The 17,754-nt window shown below is 45.9% G+C and overlaps 1 protein-coding gene across 1 annotated transcript in view; it reads right to left on the reverse strand.

Annotated features, from left to right (window-relative positions):
* Nucleotides 1–793: 793 nt before the first annotated feature.
* The window catches only part of dchs2 (dachsous cadherin-related 2), a 57,080-nt gene continuing 40,119 nt past the window's right edge, over nucleotides 794–17,754 (reverse strand). Inside the window, exons 17-23 of the mRNA XM_055225186.1 lie at nucleotides 15,897–16,010; nucleotides 14,972–15,183; nucleotides 11,896–12,047; nucleotides 7,232–7,362; nucleotides 5,195–5,481; nucleotides 4,268–4,409; nucleotides 794–3,461 (exon numbers count right to left, since the gene is read on the reverse strand). Of these exons, the coding sequence (XP_055081161.1) occupies nucleotides 880–3,461; nucleotides 4,268–4,409; nucleotides 5,195–5,481; nucleotides 7,232–7,362; nucleotides 11,896–12,047; nucleotides 14,972–15,183; nucleotides 15,897–16,010 (3,620 nt within the window). The 3' untranslated portion in view covers nucleotides 794–879. The remainder of the gene's footprint in view (nucleotides 3,462–4,267; nucleotides 4,410–5,194; nucleotides 5,482–7,231; nucleotides 7,363–11,895; nucleotides 12,048–14,971; nucleotides 15,184–15,896; nucleotides 16,011–17,754) is intronic.

Consider the following 17,754-nt stretch of genomic DNA (forward strand, 5'->3'; position numbering starts at 1 on the left):
ACCCCGTTCTTCTGATTCAAACTTTGAACAAAAATTTCATCCAGCTTCCTTTTACTTTACTTCTTAGTATTAACTACTTTTCCTTTTTCTTCTTCTTATTATTATTCTTATTGTTCTTCTTCTTCTTATTATTATTATTATTATATATTCATTATTCTTGTTATTCTTATTCTCCTTGTTCATGTTATTATCACAAAAATCACCATAATCTTTCCTGTACATCATCACTGAGCCATTCTATCAACAAAAAAGTATACATATAACCACTGCTACCATTAATTAGGATTTTCTTTTGGTATATCTGGACAGAATATGACATTTATACAGTTTTTTAAATTGCCTAATATTTGAACATTGCCTTAAATCTTCACTCAGCCCATTCCATAATCTGACCCCACAGACTGAGACACAAAAGCTCTTCTTTGTAGTGTGCACTTTAGCATGTCTAAATTTTGCCGTTCCTCTAAGATTATAATTCCCTTCTCGCTCACTAAATAAATTTTGAATGTTTGGAGGCAATTGATAATTTCTTGCTTTGAACATAATAAGCATGGTTTGGTATTCCACCAAGTCCTCAAATTTTAGTAATCTAGACTGTGAAAATAAATCATTTGTGTGCTCCCTAAATCCCACTTTGTGCACAATTCTAACTAAATCTAAATGAAATGGTCTAATGGAACTTTGGAGCTTTTAGCCTGTCATAATCCTGAGCTAATTCAAACATTTCCATAGTTTATGTCCCTTTAAAGTTAATATGGCTTATTATCACTTATTTTAATCCACATAACCACATTTAAATTAAAAATTTCTATTATGAACACACTCATATATAACACTTTTACCAGTAGTCTTTCATAATAAAACGCAATCTGTCCATATCTACACTTGTATTTCAGTCTCCAAGAGGCTTGCTGTGGGAGGTCCTGCTTCTAACCTGATGCCTCCCACCCCAGAGTCTGAAACCACCGGAAAAGCCCTGGGTGTCTGGACAGTCAGTGAGGTCAGGGATGGGGAAAAGGTAGGGGTCATTGCCGAGGGGGTTAATCCAGTGTTGCTAGCTAAGGGAGAGTAGCAGTATCTGGGGTAAGATGGTTGCCTACTGAGACTGCGCGCACGGCTTGGCTTCCTGGGAGGTACTGTTCTTAAGCCAGGCTGAGCTACTGCAGTGATCAGAGGGGGCGGGTGCATGAAACAGCTCACGTCACAGGCCAAACTCTCACGCCCGCCTTGGAGCTCCTCGTCCGGGAGCATACCAATATCTGTGAACACTGAAGCTACCATATGGTATTGCGGCTCCCAGTCAAGTAGGTAGTCCCAAGCATAGCTACCTTGCACTTGCTCTTCTAAACCAATCAGAGATGTCAAAGAATCCGCAGCTTCCGAATGGGGAGCGTAACCTTTTGTCCCCATGTTCTCCTCTAGATCTGGAAATCGGACGATTGCTGGGAGCAGACCTTCACCACCGCCCTCCTCCTTGAAATGATGTAAGCTTTCAGTGCTAGCCAACCCAGAAGTCAGGCATGAAGCTGATGCTGGCATGTGCTCTGGATCTGGTTTAACAGAGTAATTTGAAGTGTTGTCTCCAGGTAATGCAGAATCGTGATGTTCTGAAGGTTCATGTCCTGTTTCTCCTCTACGACGAGATAAAGTGTTGATCCACTTAATCTCCAGGTCCTCGGCGGTCTCACCTTCGGCAGACCCATGTCCACTAGAGTCTGAAGGGCTGTACTGTTTGGGCAGCTCCTTCCTCACCACTTGAATGCTAGGGCGCTTGAGTTCATGCAGGCAGATAATGCTTTGAGACTGTTCACTGGAGCTGAAGAACGAATCTGGGTTTTGACGCAAACTTGAAGCAATGGCAGATGCCTTCTTGACCGTGGAATCTTTTAGTTTATATAACAGAACTAACCCTACGAAGATGACTAAAATAACAAGGACCAACAGTAACGAAATGCCCAGACTGAGAACGTTTCCATTGAGCGGTACTCCAGTTAACGCTTCTGCTGAACTGGAAATATTGACATAAACTGGACACCTTGTAGTCCGAGAACCAAGTTTGGGACTGTTTGCACACACTATTAACTCCACCATATCATCATTTCTGTGACTATCTCTTTTATGAAATACTGGATCAGACACCAAAATTGCACCGGTTGTTTTGTTTATCAAGAAAAATGGGGATGGGTGGAGCAATGCATATTCCACCTGTCCATCAATCCCTCCATCATGATCCACTGCCATCACAAAGCCAACAGTCTCTCCAGGCTTGGCGTTTTCTCCGAGAAGAAAGTAGTACTGTTTTTGAGTGAAGACTGGGCTAAACTCGTCGACTCCTTTAATAGCTACCTGGACTCTTAGGGTGGCTGCCTTTTCGCCTTTGTCTCTAGCTTCAACTAGAAAGCAATACTCATTTTCCCGTTCATAGTCAAAGGTTTGCCTGGTGTGGATGTCTCCGGTAAAGCTGTCAATCCCGAATGCGTCTTTATGATCAGGGTTTTGAATGAGACAGGATGTCAAAATGGAATACGTCAGAAGACCGTAGGGGCCAGAGTCGTCATCCATTGCATTGATGGAGCACATGTGAGTAAATGCCGGTAGATTCTCCAGCATGGAACAATTTACAGTTGGGAACATGAAATACGGCGCGTTGTCATTTTCGTCCAATACGGTAACATAGATCACGGCGAAAGCGACATTGCATTCATCTGATGTTTCGCTACCATCGCAAGCCCTAACAGTCACGGTGTACTTTGAATCTTCCTCATAGTCGAGTGATTGGTTAACAGCTAAAACACCAGACTGGGAGTTGATTGTGAGGTGCTGTTTGCTGTTGCCAGAAACGATATCGTATCGCACAAGACCGTTTGCTCCGACGTCAGGATCATAGGCATGAACTTGAACCAAGCGAGTTCCAACGACACTGTTCTCACTCACTTGGATGTGATATTCTGTGTTGGAAAACTTTGGAGCGTTGTCATTGCAGTCGGTTACAGACACCGTAACAAAAGCTGTACTGTTCAGAGGTGGCTTTCCCCGATCCGAAACACTAACAGTCAAAGAGTACATTTCCGTAGTTTCCCGATCCAAAGGGTTACAGAGAACCAGCTTTGCTACGTTTCGCAACTGATTCTCAACCTGAATCAATTTGACCTCAAGACAGAATCTCTTTTCCTCATTGCCGCCGACAATAGCGTAGTCAAGGTGGGTATTTTTGGGACTCCAGTCTTCATCATCAGCAGAGAGGGTGAGTAAGGTGGTCTCGGTGGGCGTGTCTTCTGGGACGGTCAGAGAGTACGTGTCTTGGTGGAACACTGGGGCGTGGTCATTGCTGTCCACGATCTGAACTTCGATGGAGGCCACACTGGAGCGTACCGGCTCACTTTGGTCTCGGGCTTCAACCAGTAGGTGAACCACGTTGCTGTTGGTGATGGATTTTAGGGGCTTGTTGGTGAAAACAGACCCTGTAAAAAATAAACAAAACACAAAAAAAATGTGTGAATATGATTTGGAAAACTCTAGATCAGTGGTTCTTAATGTGGGTTCGATCGAACCCTAGGGGTTCGGTGAGTCAGTGTCAGGGGTTCGGCGGAGGTCAAGACACGCACCCGACTCATATGATTCACGGACTGTGAGCGTCTCCAGACGTTGGCCGTGTCCCAATTCGACAAATGCACCTTTGATGTGTCTATCGAAGTACCCACCCAACTTATCTTATCTTCTGCATATACTTCAGCAATATATCAAACTTCAAAATGTGTTATCCTGACAGGCCTATGAACACATTTCATTTAATGTTTTATTTTTCTTTACTACTTTCTATATTTTATATGTACACAGAGTACATCAAGTATACGAAGTAGGATGTATAGAATTATGTTGTAAAGAAAAAAAGTTAATTATATTTGATGTCTTCTGTGTTTATAAAACAAACTGTATAAAGAAGTGGACTGAGTGAGTGTGACATCACCCACAGTGCTCAGCTCCAAATGAAGCTCATTGAGGCTAGAGCAGTTATAGGGGCTAATTTGGAGCAGAGTTCCATATTTGGAATTCCAACCACGAGCATCCTAGCAACCAGTGAGCCAATCTGGTGTGAGGCTGTTGAAGGTAACGCCTCTTCCAGCCTCACCACTGGTTTAGCAGGGAGCGGGCGCTTATCAAGCCTGTTAATCAAATTTGATTGACCTGATTGCGAATGCTAGCGGGAGCGACCTCTGGGAAAGAAGGCGCCCAATCACAGAGGACTCTTCATTCGTCGTGGCCTTACCCAGATCTGGGAGGATGTAGAAGCCTTGTAGAGGAGATGACAGGAGTCTGTAGATGACCTCTCCACTGAGCCCTGAGTCTCTGTCAGATGCAGACACAGAGACAACGAATGTTTCTGCCGGAAGAAACTCAGACAACTCCACCTGTTAAAAAAATAATTAAAAAAAATTACATACAGTGCCAAACTAGAGTCACTCTCAGCAGGGTCTTCTTTCCCCGCTGATTCTGCCAAGCCCGTTCCCTTGACTGTGGTTCCGCAAGGTGGTAGATAGGGACAGTGGGAATCTCGTTCATCCATTCATGTGCGTCACTAATTAGATGACGAGGCATTTGGCTATTCTTAATCGCCATTTACCCGTGCTTCACTTTGCTTTCACATTGTTTCTTATATATATATATATATCTCCTTCCACACTTCCACAGTGAAGTAACACACACACACACATATATATATATGTATGTGTGTTACTTCACTGTGGAAGGAGATGTTTAATAGTTAACTGTAACTATATATAAAGGGACATAGCTAACCCGCTAGCCGCCGCACCCATGCTTACTTCCTGATTTGGCTCCCTTGACTCTGGCTCCAATTCTCTTTCTATTATTCTCATTCCTCCTCTCGCCACGTCATTTTGGTCTTAACATGTTCATATTAACTTGCTCTACATGATCTAGGTGTTTTTATTCAGCTGTTTTGTCCCTAAGTCAAGATATGATCATTACTAACAGACCAACGAGCTGGCTTCTTTCCCCGATGTCACGCCGGCTTATGTTAGCATCAGGTTTGATTGAAAGCGTTGCTAAGAGTCCGATCCCTGCCAAACCGGAGGTGTGGGCGAGAAGAGGCATCACCTTAAACATCCTCGCTCCTAATTGGCTCTTTGGTTCCTGTGTTCTTTCCACTGACAGGCGGCTTTGGGATGAGTACCTGGTAGGAGACTTGGGTGAAGACGGGAGCGTTGTCATTGACATCAAGCACTTGAACTTTGACCTCTCCTGTGGTGTGGTGGAGGGAGTCGGACGCCCTCACAGTTAGCATGTGCTCTGTCTGTGTCTCATAGTCCAGCGATTGGGTCAGTGTGATGACTCCAGTGTAGCAGTCGATGGCAAACTGGCCAGTGCTGCTGCTGTTGTCCCCAAAGCTGTAGGTGATGGTTGAAGCCAGGTCCACGTCGTTAGCAACCACCTGTGTGACCATGTAGCCCGCCAGGAGATCTGAGATGAGACAGTTTGGTGATAAAGAGACAATGACGAGCAAATGTTATAATATCTTCTCTCCAGTCTTTACTTTAAAGGGGAACTCAACCATATACTTTATATATAAATGGACATAGATTGTGTTTGTGTGTGTGTGTGTGTGTGTATATATATATATATATATATATATATATATATATATATATATATATATATATATATATATATATATATATATATATATATATATATATATATGGACATAGACTTGTGATGTCATTATATGGTTGTTTTCAAGTTAACAGCTCCTTTTACCTTTATTTCAGTAGAGATTGGCAATTCCAAATCTGAAATGATCCAAATGATTCTAGTGAAGGTGTATGGAGTTTAAAAAACTGTCACAAGAACAGAGTGTTTTCAGTTTAAGAGAGGAACTCAGCCTAAATATGCAGGGTTTGTGTGTTAAACATGTGTGAATGAAACAAAACACAGCTCCAGCTATGCTTGAGTAATCCTGGATTACTCAGCTGTCTGCATCCCAAAAGATCAGAATGTTCTGTTCCACCTTGTGAGGTCATTCAGTGATAGTTTTAATGGAGTTTTTAAAAAAAATTGCGAAATTCTGCAGAATCACTGAGCGGAGCACAAAACTCTAAATGACGGTGACCAATGATTCGTTTCACCACTGAAACAAACTCTGGTCTGGTATGTGACGCGATGGAGGAGATGGAAACCAGATTGATATCAGTCTGGACATATCAGTCTGGATCTGCCAGGCAACATTAACACTGGAATAACCACAACTGCTGCCCTTTCCAAAAATGTATTTATTGTTTTATTTGTTGTGTTAATATTTTATTTGTTGTTTTTATGGTTTATTGTTTTATTTGTTGTTTTATTTGCTGTTTTAATGTTTTATTTATTGTTTTATTCTTTTATTTGCTGTTTTAATGTTTTATTTATTGTTTTATTCTTTTATTTGCTGTTTTAATGTTTTATTTATTGTTTTATTGTTTTATTTGTTGTTTTAATGTTTTATTTGTTGTTTTATTATTTCCGGGGTGAGGGAAGTCTGGGAGTCCCTGCTTAGACTGCTGCCCCCGCGACCCGGCCCCGGATAAGCGGAAGAAGATGGATGGATGGATTTTATTATTTTATTTGTTGTTTTATTTGCTGTTTTAATGTTTTATCTGTTGTTTTATTTGTTGTTTTAATTTTTATTTGTTTTTATTTGTTTTCTATGTTGTTTTAATGTTTTATTGGTTTATTTGTTGTTTTATCCTTTTATTTGATGTTTTGTTTATTGTTTAATTTGTTTGAATGTTTTATTTGTTTTATTTTTTGTTTTATTCTTTTATTTGTTGTTTTGTTGTTTTATTGTGTTATTTGTTCATTTTGGCCACAGAAAGTCCTCAGTTTGTTCTGGGGCGCAGAGAAGCAGAGAGACAAACATAATGCATGCAGCTTCAAAGTGATGTAAATGATCCAAATGATTCTAGTGAGGGTGTGTGGAGTTTAAAAACACAGTGGAGCACCTCCTGTATTACCTCTTGATGACATCACAAGGGGGAACAGAGTGTTTTCAGTTTGAGAGAAGAAGTCAGCCTAAATATGCCGGTTTGTTTGTGTGTTAAACATGTGTGAATTAAACAAAAAAGCACCACTCCAGGTCTGTTTGTGATGAGGAAACGTCAGAATAACAGATGTTTGATAATCTCGGCTCCGAGCGTTTCCTCCAGAACAGCCCTGCTCCCATGTTTGCTCTTACTCTCTGGGACGAGGACAGGCTCCATGGGGGGTATAGTTGGACTGTTGTCATTCACGTCCACCACTTGGACCCTGACAGTGGCAGTGCTGGTGAAGGGCGGGTTTCCTTTGTCTGCTGCATGTAGAACCAGTCTGAAACACAACACAGGATCACGTGAGTTTTAATGCAAAAATAACAAAAGAACTATAGACATGACCAGTAAGACGTTTGGACACGCCCTCTCATTCAATGTATTTCCTTACGTTTTCTACTTTCTACATTTAATACACACACCACAGTCTGTGTAAACAAGTGACTGAGTGAATGTGAAGTCACCACAGAGTTCAGCTCCAAATGAAGCTCATCGAGGCTAGAGCAGTTATAGCCGCTTATCTGGAGCAGAGTTACATATTTGGAATTCCGACCACGAGTATCATAGCAAACAAAGAGCCAATCCAGAGCGAGGCTGTTGAAGGTAACGCCTCATTCTGCCTGCACCGCTGGTTTAGCTTAGCAACACTGTCAATTAAACCTGTTGCTAACACTAATGGAAGCAACCTCAGGGAAAGAAGGCGCCTGAATTATCCATCCATCCATCCATCCATCCATTTTCTTCCGCTTATCCGGGGCCGGGTCGCGGGGGCATCAGTCTAAGCAGGGACTCCCAGACTTCCCTCACCCCAGACACGTCCTCCAGCTCCTCCGGTGGGACCCCAAGGCGTTCCCAGGCCAGCCGAGAGACATAGTTCCTCCAGCGTGTCCTGGGTCTTCCCCGGGGCCTCCTCCCGGTGGGACATGCCCAGAACACCTCCCTAGGGAGGCGTCCAGGAGGCATCCTGAGCAGATGCCCGAGCCACCTCAGCTGGCTCCTCTCGACGTGTAGGAGCAGCGGCTCTACTCCGAGCTCCTCCCGTGTTACCGAGCTCCTCACCGTATCCCTAAGGGTGCGCCCGGCCACTCTGCAGAGGAAACCCATTTCAGCCGCTTGTATCCGCGATCTTGTCCTTTCGGTCATTACCCAGAGCTCATGACCATAGGTGAGGGTAGGAACGTAGATTGACCGGTAAATCGAGAGCTTCGCCTTCCGGCTCAGCTCCTTCTTTACCACAACGGACCGATACAGCGACCGCATCACTGCAGACGCTGCACCGATCCGCCTGTCAATCTCACGCTCCATCCTTCCCTCACTCGTGAACAAGACCCTGAGATACTTGAACTCCTCCACTTGAAGCAGAGACTCACCACCCACCCGGAGAGAGCAAACCACCTTTTTCCGGTCGAGAACCATGGCCTCGGATTTAGAGGAGCTGATTCTCATCCCAGCCGCTTCACACTCGGCTGCAAACCGCCCCAGTGCCTGCTGCAGGTCCTGGCTCGAAGAAGCATCAGGACAACATCATCTGCAAACAGCAGAGGACTGTGGTTCCCAAGCAGGCCCCCTCCGGCCCCTGGCTGCGCCTAGAAATTCTGTCCATAAATATAATGAACAGAACCGGTGACAAAGGGCAGCCCTGGCGGAGTCCAACATGCACTGGGAACAGGTCTGACTTACTGCCGGCAATGCGAACACAGCTCCTGCTCCGGTCATACAGGGACCGGACAGCCCTTAGCAAAGAGCCCCGGACCCCATACTCCCAGAGCACCCCCCAAAGGACACCACGAGGGACACGGTCGAATGCCTTCTCCAGATCCACAAAACACATGTGGACTGGTTGGGCATACTCCCATGAGCCCTCGAGGACCCGATGGAGAGTATAGAGCTGGTCCAGTGTTCCACGACCAGGACGAAAACCACACTGCTCCTCCTGAATCCGAGGTTCGACTATCGGTCGGATTCTCCTCTCCAGTACCCTGGAATAGACCTTACCGGGAAGGCTGAGGAGTGTGATTCCCCTGTAATTGGAACACACCCTCCGGTCCCCCTTCTTATACAGAGGGACCACCACCCCGGTCTGCCATTCCACAGGTACTGTCCCCGACCGCCACGCGATGTTGCAGAGACGTGTCAGCCAAGACAGCCCCACAACATCCAGAGACTTGAGGTACTCAGGACGGATCTCATCCACCCCCGGAGCCTTGCCACCGAGGAGCTTGCCAGCCACCTCAGTGACTTCAGCCAGGGTGATGGACGAGTCCGCCTCTGGGTCCCCAGTTTCTGCTTCCTCCTCGGAAGACGTGACAGTGGGATTGAGGAGATCCTCAAAGTATTCCTTCCACCGCCCGACAACATCCCCAGTCGAGGTCAGCAGCTCTCCACCCGCACTGTAAACAGTGTTGGTGAAGCACTGCTTCCCCCTCCTGAGGCGTCGGATGGTTTGCCAGAATCTCTTTGAGGCCGTCCGATAGTCCTTCTCCATGGCCTCCCCGAACTCCTCCCAACCCCGAGTTTTTGCCTCTGTGACTGCCTGAGCCGCGGCACGCTTGGCCCGCCGGTACTCATCAGCTGCCTCAGGAGTCCCACGAGCCAACAAGGCTCGATAGGACTCCTTCTTCAGCTTGACGGCATCCCTTACTTCCGGTGTCCACCACCGGGTTCGGGGATTGCCGCCGCGACAAGCACCACAGACCTTACGACCACAGCTATGAGCAGCCGCATCGACAATAGAGGTGGAGAACATGGCCCACTCGGAGTCCATGTCTCCAACCTCCCCCGGGATCAGGGAGAAGCTCTCCCGGAGGTGGGAGTTGAAGACCCCCCTGACAGAGGGCTCCGCCAGATGTTCCCAGCAGACCCTCACAATGCGCTTGGGCCTGCCAGGTCTGTCCGGCTTCCTCCTCCGCCAGCGGATCCAACTCACCACCAGGTGGTGATCAGTTGACAGCTCAGCCCCTCTCTTCACCCGAGTGTCCAAGACACGCGGTCGGAGGTCAGATGACACGACAACAAAGTCGATCATCGACCTCAGACCTAGAGTGTCCTGGTGCCACGTGCACCGATGGACACCCTTGTGCTCGAACATGTGCACAGAAGTCCACTAACAAAACACCGCTCGGGTTCAGATCGGGGAGGCCGTTCCTCCCAATCACGCCCCTCCAAGTGTCACTGTCGTTACCCACATGGGCGTTGAAGTCCCCCAGGAGAACAACGGAGTCCCCGGTTGGTGCACTGTCTAGTACCCCTCCCAGGGACTCCAAGAAGGCCGGGTACTCTGCACTGCTGTTTGGCCCATAGGCTGACACAACAGTGAGAGACCTGTCCCCGACCCGAAGGCGCAGGGACGCGACCCTCTCGTTCACCGGAGTGAACCCCAACACGCAGTAGCTGAGCTGTGGGGCAATGAGCAAGCCCACACCAGCTCGCCGCCGCTCCCCGCGGGCAACGCCAGAGAAATGGAGAGTCCAACCCTCTCAAGAAGTTGGGTTCCAGAACCCAACCTGTGCGTGGAGGTGAGGCCGACTATATCTAGCCGGGAACGCTCAACCTCCCGCACAAGCTCAGGCTCCTTCCCCCCCAGCGAGGTGACATTCCATGTCCCCAGAGCTAGTCTCCATGTCCGGAGATCCGGTCGTCGAGGTCCCCGCCTTCGACTGCTGCCCGGATCTCTCTGCACCCGCCCCGCATGGCTCCTCCCGCAGGTGGTGGGTCCACAGGAGGACGGCCCCACGTTGTTCCTTCAGGCTGGGCCCGATCGGGCCCCGTGGGGAAAGGCCCGGCCACCAGGCGCTCGCTGCCGAGCACCCACCCCAGGCCTGGCTCCAGGGTGGGGCCCCGGTAACGCCAGTCCGGGGCGACGTAACTGGCCTTGTTCTTTTTCTCTTCATGGGGGGCTTCTGAACCGCTCTTAGTCAGATGCCATGGGTGACCCTACCAGGGGCATGAAGCCCCCAACAACATAGCTCCCAGGATCATTCGGGTGTTCAAACCCCTCCACCACGTTAAGGTGGCGGTTCGGGGAGGGGCGCCTGTTATCAATGTTCATGTCTTGATTTACAGACACAATAATGAAATAACAACCCCTGATCATGTAGAGCGGGTTAATACAAACATTTAAGACCAAATTGATGAGTCTGACAGCAGCAGGTACAGAGAGAGGAGACACAGTTTTTACATAGAAAGTGAATTAGAGTCAGAGTCAATGGAGCCGGAAGTGCGCCCAATGTTCACTTCCTGTTTGGAACACGGCGGCTAGCAGATTAGATATGTCCAATTCCAATACACTGGGATCCTGTAACTCAAGATATGAACATTAATAACAGACAAATCAACAACCCCGCTAGCATCAGTGACAGGTTTGACTGACACCGATGCTAATCCCTGCTAAACCAGTGGTGTGGGTGGGAAGGGGCGTCACCTTCAACTGCCTAGCTACAGATTGACTAGGTTAGCCCCTATAACTGCTAGCTTCGATGAGCTGCATTTGGAGCTGAATGCTGTGGGTGATGTCACACTCACTCACTTCTTTACACAGTCTGTGGTTGCTACTAAATCATCATCTTCACATAAACATAATGTTCAGTTTGTAGAGCTCCCGCCCAGTCCAAAAAACTAAACATGTGACACTTTGTTCCACATGTTTAGTAACGTCCCACATGACGTTCTCTGTATGTGGTGGTTTTTCAGGTGTGGTACAAAAGCAGTTGAACTTTGGGCCTGTTCTTCCTTCTGCTGACAGTTAATTGATCTAATTTGGCCTTGTATGGTTGAGAGCGCAGAGGGGTTACGTAACAGTGTCACATGGACTCACTTGTATGAGCTGGTGATCTCTCGGTCCAGCACAACATTCGTGGCCAGAATCCCTCTCACAGAGTCCAGGATGAAGGCGTTGTTGTGGTTGCCAGATATGATGGAGTATTCTATCTGGCCGTTTAACCCACTGTCTGCGTCAGAGGCATGTATCTACACAAAGGAGTACAAAGTAGTGGTCCAAGACATTACTCAAGTAAAAAAGTTTGTGAAAAGTACTCCTCAAGTTAGAGTAATTTAAAGAATAATTGTCAGGATGTAATATCAGATTTATAATTACAAGTTTAAATACAAAAAACTAAATCATATCTGAAGGAGCCATAAACACAAATGTTCAGATCATTTCATATTGTTACATAAAGCTCCAGTCACTTAAGACTTACTCATAGAGGGAAGAGGAACACCAATTTTACTCGAGTAACAGTACTGTTACTTCAATACAAATATTACTCAAATAGAAGTAACAGTATGTTGCTATAAAAGTACTCTTAAAAGTACAATTTCTTAGAAAAGTTACTCAGTTACATTTACTTGAGTGTGTAGGCGTGTTGTTATCGTGTTATTGTGTTGCCATGTTATCGTGTGTGTTAGCGTGTTGGCTTGTTAGCATGTTGGCGTGATAGTATGGTAGAGTGTTGCATGTTAGCATGTTGGTGTGTTAGCATGCCGGTGTGTTAATGTGTTGGCATGTCAGTGTGTTAGCGTGTTGACATGTTAGCATGCTAGTGTGTTAGCATGCTGGCTTGTTAGTATGTTGGCATGTTAGTGTGTTTGCATGTTAGTATGTTGGCATGTTAGCGTGTTTGCATGTTAGCGTGTTGGCATGTTAGCGTGTTTGCATGTTAGTGTGTTTGCATGTTAGTGTGTTGGCATGTTAGCGTGTTTGCATGTTAGCGTGTTGGCATGTTAGCGTGTTTGCATGTTAGTGTGTTTGCATGTTAGTGTGTTGGCATGTTAGCGTGTTGCATGTTAGCGTGTTTGCATGTTAGCCTGTTGGCATGTTAGCGTGTTGGCATGTTAGCGTGTTTGCATGTTAGCGTGTTGGCATGTTAGCGTGTTGGCATGTTAGCGTGTTGGCATGTTAGCGTGTTTGCATGTTAGCGTGTTGGCATGTTAGCGTGTTGCATGTTAGCGTGTTTGCATGTTAGCGTGTTGGCATGTGTTGCATGTTAGCGTGTTTGCATGTTAGCGTATTGGCATGTTAGCGTGTTTGCATGTTAGCCTGTTTGCATGTTAGTGTGTTTGCATGTTAGCGTGTTGGCATGTTAGCGTGTTGGCATGTTAGCGTGTTGGCATGTTAGCGTGTTTGCATGTTAGTGTGTTTGCATGTTAGCGTGTTGGCATGTTAGCGTGTTGGCATGTTAGCGTGTTGGCATGTTAGCGTGTTTGCATGTTAGTGTGTTTGCATGTTAGTGTGTTTGCATGTTAGTGTGTTGCATGTTAGTGTGTTTGCATGTTAGCGTGTTTGCATGTTAGTGTATTGGCATGTTAGTGTGTTTGCATGTTAGCGTGCTTGCATGTTAGCGTGTTGGCATGTTAGCGTGTTGGCATGTTAGTGTGTTGGCATGTTAGCGTGTTGGCATGTTAGCGTGTTGCATGTTAGCGTGTTTGCATGTTAGTGTATTGGCATGTTAGTGTGTTTGCATGTTAGTGTGTTGGCATGTTAGCGTGTTGGCATGTTAGCGTGTTTGCATGTTAGCGTGTTTGCATGTTAGTGTGTTTGCATGTTAGCGTGTTGGCATGTTAGTGTGTTGGCATGTTAGCGTGTTGGCATGTTAGCGTGTTTGCATGTTAGTGTGTTGCATGTTAGTGTGTTTGCATGTTAGCGTGTTTGCATGTTAGCGTGTTTGCATGTTAGTGTGTTTGCATGTTAGCGTGTTTGCATGTTAGCGTGTTTGCATGTTAGTATGTTTGCGTGTTTGCATGTTAGCCTGTTGGCATGTTAGCGTGTTGGCATGTTAGCGTGTTTGCATGTTAGCGTGTTGTGTGTTAGTGTGTTTGCATGTTAGCGTGTTACCGTGTTAGTGTGTTGGCGTGTTAAGTGTGTTGGCGTGTTAGTGTGTTTGCATGTTAGTGTGTTTGCGTGTTAGCATGTTAGCGTGTTAGTGTGTTGGCGTGTTAGTGTGTTTGCATATTAGCGTGTTGGCATGTTAGCGTGTTTGTATGTTAGTGTGTTTGCGTGTTAGCATGTTAGCGTGTTAGTGTGTTGGCGTGTTAGTGTGTTTGCATATTAGCGTGTTGGCATGTTAGCGTGTTTGCATGTTAGTGTGTTTGCGTGTTGGCGTGTTAGTGTGTTGGCGTGTTAGTGTGTGCGTGTTAGTGTGTTAGTGTGTTGGCGTGTTAGTGTGTTTGCATGTTAGCGTGTTGGCATGTTAGCGTGTTTGCATGTTAGTGTGTTTGCATGTTAGTGTGTTTGCGTGTTAGCGTGTTGGCGTGTTAGTGTGTCGGCGTGTTAGCGTGTTAGTGTGTTGGCGTGTTAGTGTGTTGGCGTGTTAGTGTGTTGGCGTGTTAGTGTGTTGGCGTTAGTGTGTGCGTGTTAGTGTGTTGGCATGTTAGTGTGTTTGCATGTTAGCGTGTTTGCATGTTAGCGTGTTTGCATGTTAGTGTGTTTGCGTGTTAGTGTGTCGGCATGTTAGCGTGTTAGCGTGTTACCGTGTTAGTGTGTTGGCGTGTTAAGTGTGTTGGCGTGTTAGTGTGTTTGCATGTTAGCGTGTTGGCATGTTAGCGTGTTTGCATGTTAGTGTGTTAGTGTGTTTGCGTGTTAGCATGTTGGCGTGTTAGTGTGTTTGCATGTTAGTGTGTTTGGTTGTTAGCGTGTTGGCGTGTTAGTGTGTTGGCGTGTTAGTGTGTGCGTGTTAGTGTGTTGGCGTGTTAGTGTGTTTGCATGTTAGCGTGTTTGCATGTTAGTGTGTTTGCATGTTAGTGTGTTTGCGTGTTAGTGTGTCGGCATGTTAGCGTGTTAGTGTGTTGGCGTGTTAGTGTGTTTGCGTGTTAGCGTGTTAGTGTGTCGGCATGTTAGCGTGTTAGTGTGTTGGCGTGTTAGTGTGTTGGCGTGTTAGTGTGTTGGCCTTACTTACCTGCATAACGTAGGTGTCGTGGACTTGGCCCTCCCACACGGCCGTCCTATAGTCATTATGTTCAAACAGGGGGGCGTGGTCATTGACATCCTGCAGGGTGATGAACACTCTGCTGTGTGCGCTCTGCAGTCCATTATCAGCCAGCACCACCAGCTCCACCCTGGGACTCCGCTCGAAGTCCAGACAGTTCCCCTTCTGCACACGGACCTCCCCTGGGGATGGGAACAGCGTTTTGAAATACGCAATTGATACTTGGGTATTTTGGCCGCGCTCGCTCTGACCACACGGCAGTTTATTTAGATGATCAAATAACTGGCCTTGTCTAGGCCTGTCACGATAACAGAGAGAGATATTGTGATAAACGATAATATTGAAACTGACTCAATAACAATAATGGAAGATAATAAGTAAAACCACTAAACCATTTTTACACAGACAGCTGCAGATCAGGCCTTTAATGAAACCAAGAAATACCAGAATGAACCAATATTTAGCCATAGAAGTACTGATTCATCAAAAAAGATCCAAAATCTCCCCATTTTTGCAAAGAAAAAGTAAACACAAACACTGACCCCAAAATGGTTCCATCTTTCACAGACTGAACGATGAGTCGCTATAGTGATGATCATGAGCGCTAAATGACTGTTTTTATCTGTATATTTATAAAGTCTCCTTTAACCAGTGACCTTTGACTCCTGTGTTTATGTGTGGATGTGCTAGATACAAATTAAGTCCCTTAATGGGAAAAAGAGGCACTTTGCACTCCAAACTCATGGATGTGACTGACCTGAAACTTTAACTTAAAAAAAATGTTACCATAGAACCCGATAGATTAAAACAAAATAGTCTTCTGAAAGGTCCTCAAAATGGCGTCATTAGCAGGAAGGGTATAGACAGCATCAGGTCCAAAAGAACAGTAGCTTACCTGTATGCCGGTTGATGGAGAATACGTTGTTCTCGTTGCCACTGAATATAGTGTATGTGATTCTCAGTCGGCTGTTGGTTGGATCACTGGCTTCAACCTTTGTAATCCAAGTCCCTGCACAAAGTGAAAGTAACGTCTTCACACAGCAGAGTTTTTTTTAACATGCCACACTAAAATTGGAACATAAACAGGTTCAGTGGTACTTCCTAAACTACTATGTGCGAGTCAACAAGGTCATACCTCCTGCTGTGGGCCAATTACATGAGGATGAACGCCATTCATTATAATCATCTATGTGTAATTGAAATAAATACACTCCCATTTCAAGTACTCTCCTTTGCCATTCTCAACCTCAGCAGCAGAACCATCACCCTCCTCAGCGCCATCTTTGAGTCCCTGTTTGAATCCAGGAGCCAAACTGGTTTATTTATTTTATTTATTATTTATATTTATATCATGCGTTTATGAAAATGTTTTTTCTTATCGAGTCTTATTGGGTTAGGGCTTAGTGGCAGAGGATGGGTTCTGAGTGTGCCAAGTGTGCCACGGCTCGTGCGGTCACAGAACTCAGGGTTGGGAGGAGTTCAGGGAGGCCATGAAGGAGGACTATCAGTTGGCCTCAATGAAAAAAGTCTGACGCCTCAGGAGGGGAGTTTAGTGCTTCACTAACACTGTTTACAGAGAGGTTGGAAAGCTGCTGACCTCCACAGGAGAGGATGGTGCACGTGAAGGGAGAGTGGAGTAAATTAGTGAAGGATGGAGCAATGCTTTTCATTTACCTGTGGTCTTGGTATAGTCCTGGTATAGTCCTGGTATAGTCCTGGTATAGTCCTGGTATAGACCTGGTATAGTCCTGGTATAGTCCTGCTTTACTCCAGCTTTACTCCAGCTTTAGTCCGGCTTTAGTCCGGCTTTAGTCCTGCTTTAGTCCTGCTTTAGTCCTGCTTTAGTCCTGCTTTAGTCCTGGTTTAGTCCTGCTTTACTCCAGCTTTACTCCAGCTTTAGTCCTGCTTTACTCCTGCTTTAGTCCTGCTTTACTCCTGCTTTAGTCCTGCTTTAGTCCTGCTTTAGTCCTGGTTTAGTCCTGCTTTAGTCCTGCTTTAGTCCTGCTTTAGTCCGGCTTTACTCCTGCTTTAGTCCTGCTTTAGTCCTGCTTTGCCTGCTTTAGTCCTGCTTTAGTTCTGCTTTACTCCTGCTTTAGTCCTGCTTTAGTCCTGCTTTGCCTGCTTTAGTCCTGCTTTAGTTCTGCTTTACTCCTGCTTTAGGCCTGCTTTACTCCTGCTTTATTCCTGCTTTAGGCCTGCTTTAGTTCTGCTTTACTCCTGCTTTAGTCCTGCTTTAGGCCTGCTTTAGGCCTGCTTTAGGCCTGCTTTAGTTCTGCTTTACTCCTGCTTTAGTCCTGCTTTAGGCCTGCTTTAGGCCTGCTTTAGTCCTGCTTTACTCCTGCTTTAGTCCTGCTTTAGTTCTGCTTTACTCCTGCTTTAGGCCTGCTTTAGTTCTGCTTTACTCCTGCTTTAGTCCTTGTTTAGTCCTTGTTTAGTCCTGTTTAGTCTTGCTTTAGACCTCCGTTCCTACCCTCACCTACGGTCATAAAGCTTTGGATAATGACCGAAAAAAAAAGATGGCACATGCTGGGTGCTCCCTTAGAGAGAAGGTGAAGAGCTCAGTCACATGGAAGGAGCTTGGAGTAAAGCCGCTGCTCCTCCATGTGGAGAGGAGCAGCTGAGGTGGCTCAGGATTCTGGTCTGGATACTTCCTATTCCGGATGTCTCATAGAGCTGGCCTAAACACTCCACATGTCTGTTTGTTTACAAGACTGTCCTTGTTTGACTGTTCTGTTCAGATATTTATCCATTTT

The sequence above is a fragment of the Periophthalmus magnuspinnatus genome, chromosome 1 (assembly GCF_009829125.3).
Source record: "Periophthalmus magnuspinnatus isolate fPerMag1 chromosome 1, fPerMag1.2.pri, whole genome shotgun sequence".
Lineage (NCBI taxonomy): Eukaryota > Metazoa > Chordata > Actinopteri > Gobiiformes > Gobiidae > Periophthalmus > Periophthalmus magnuspinnatus.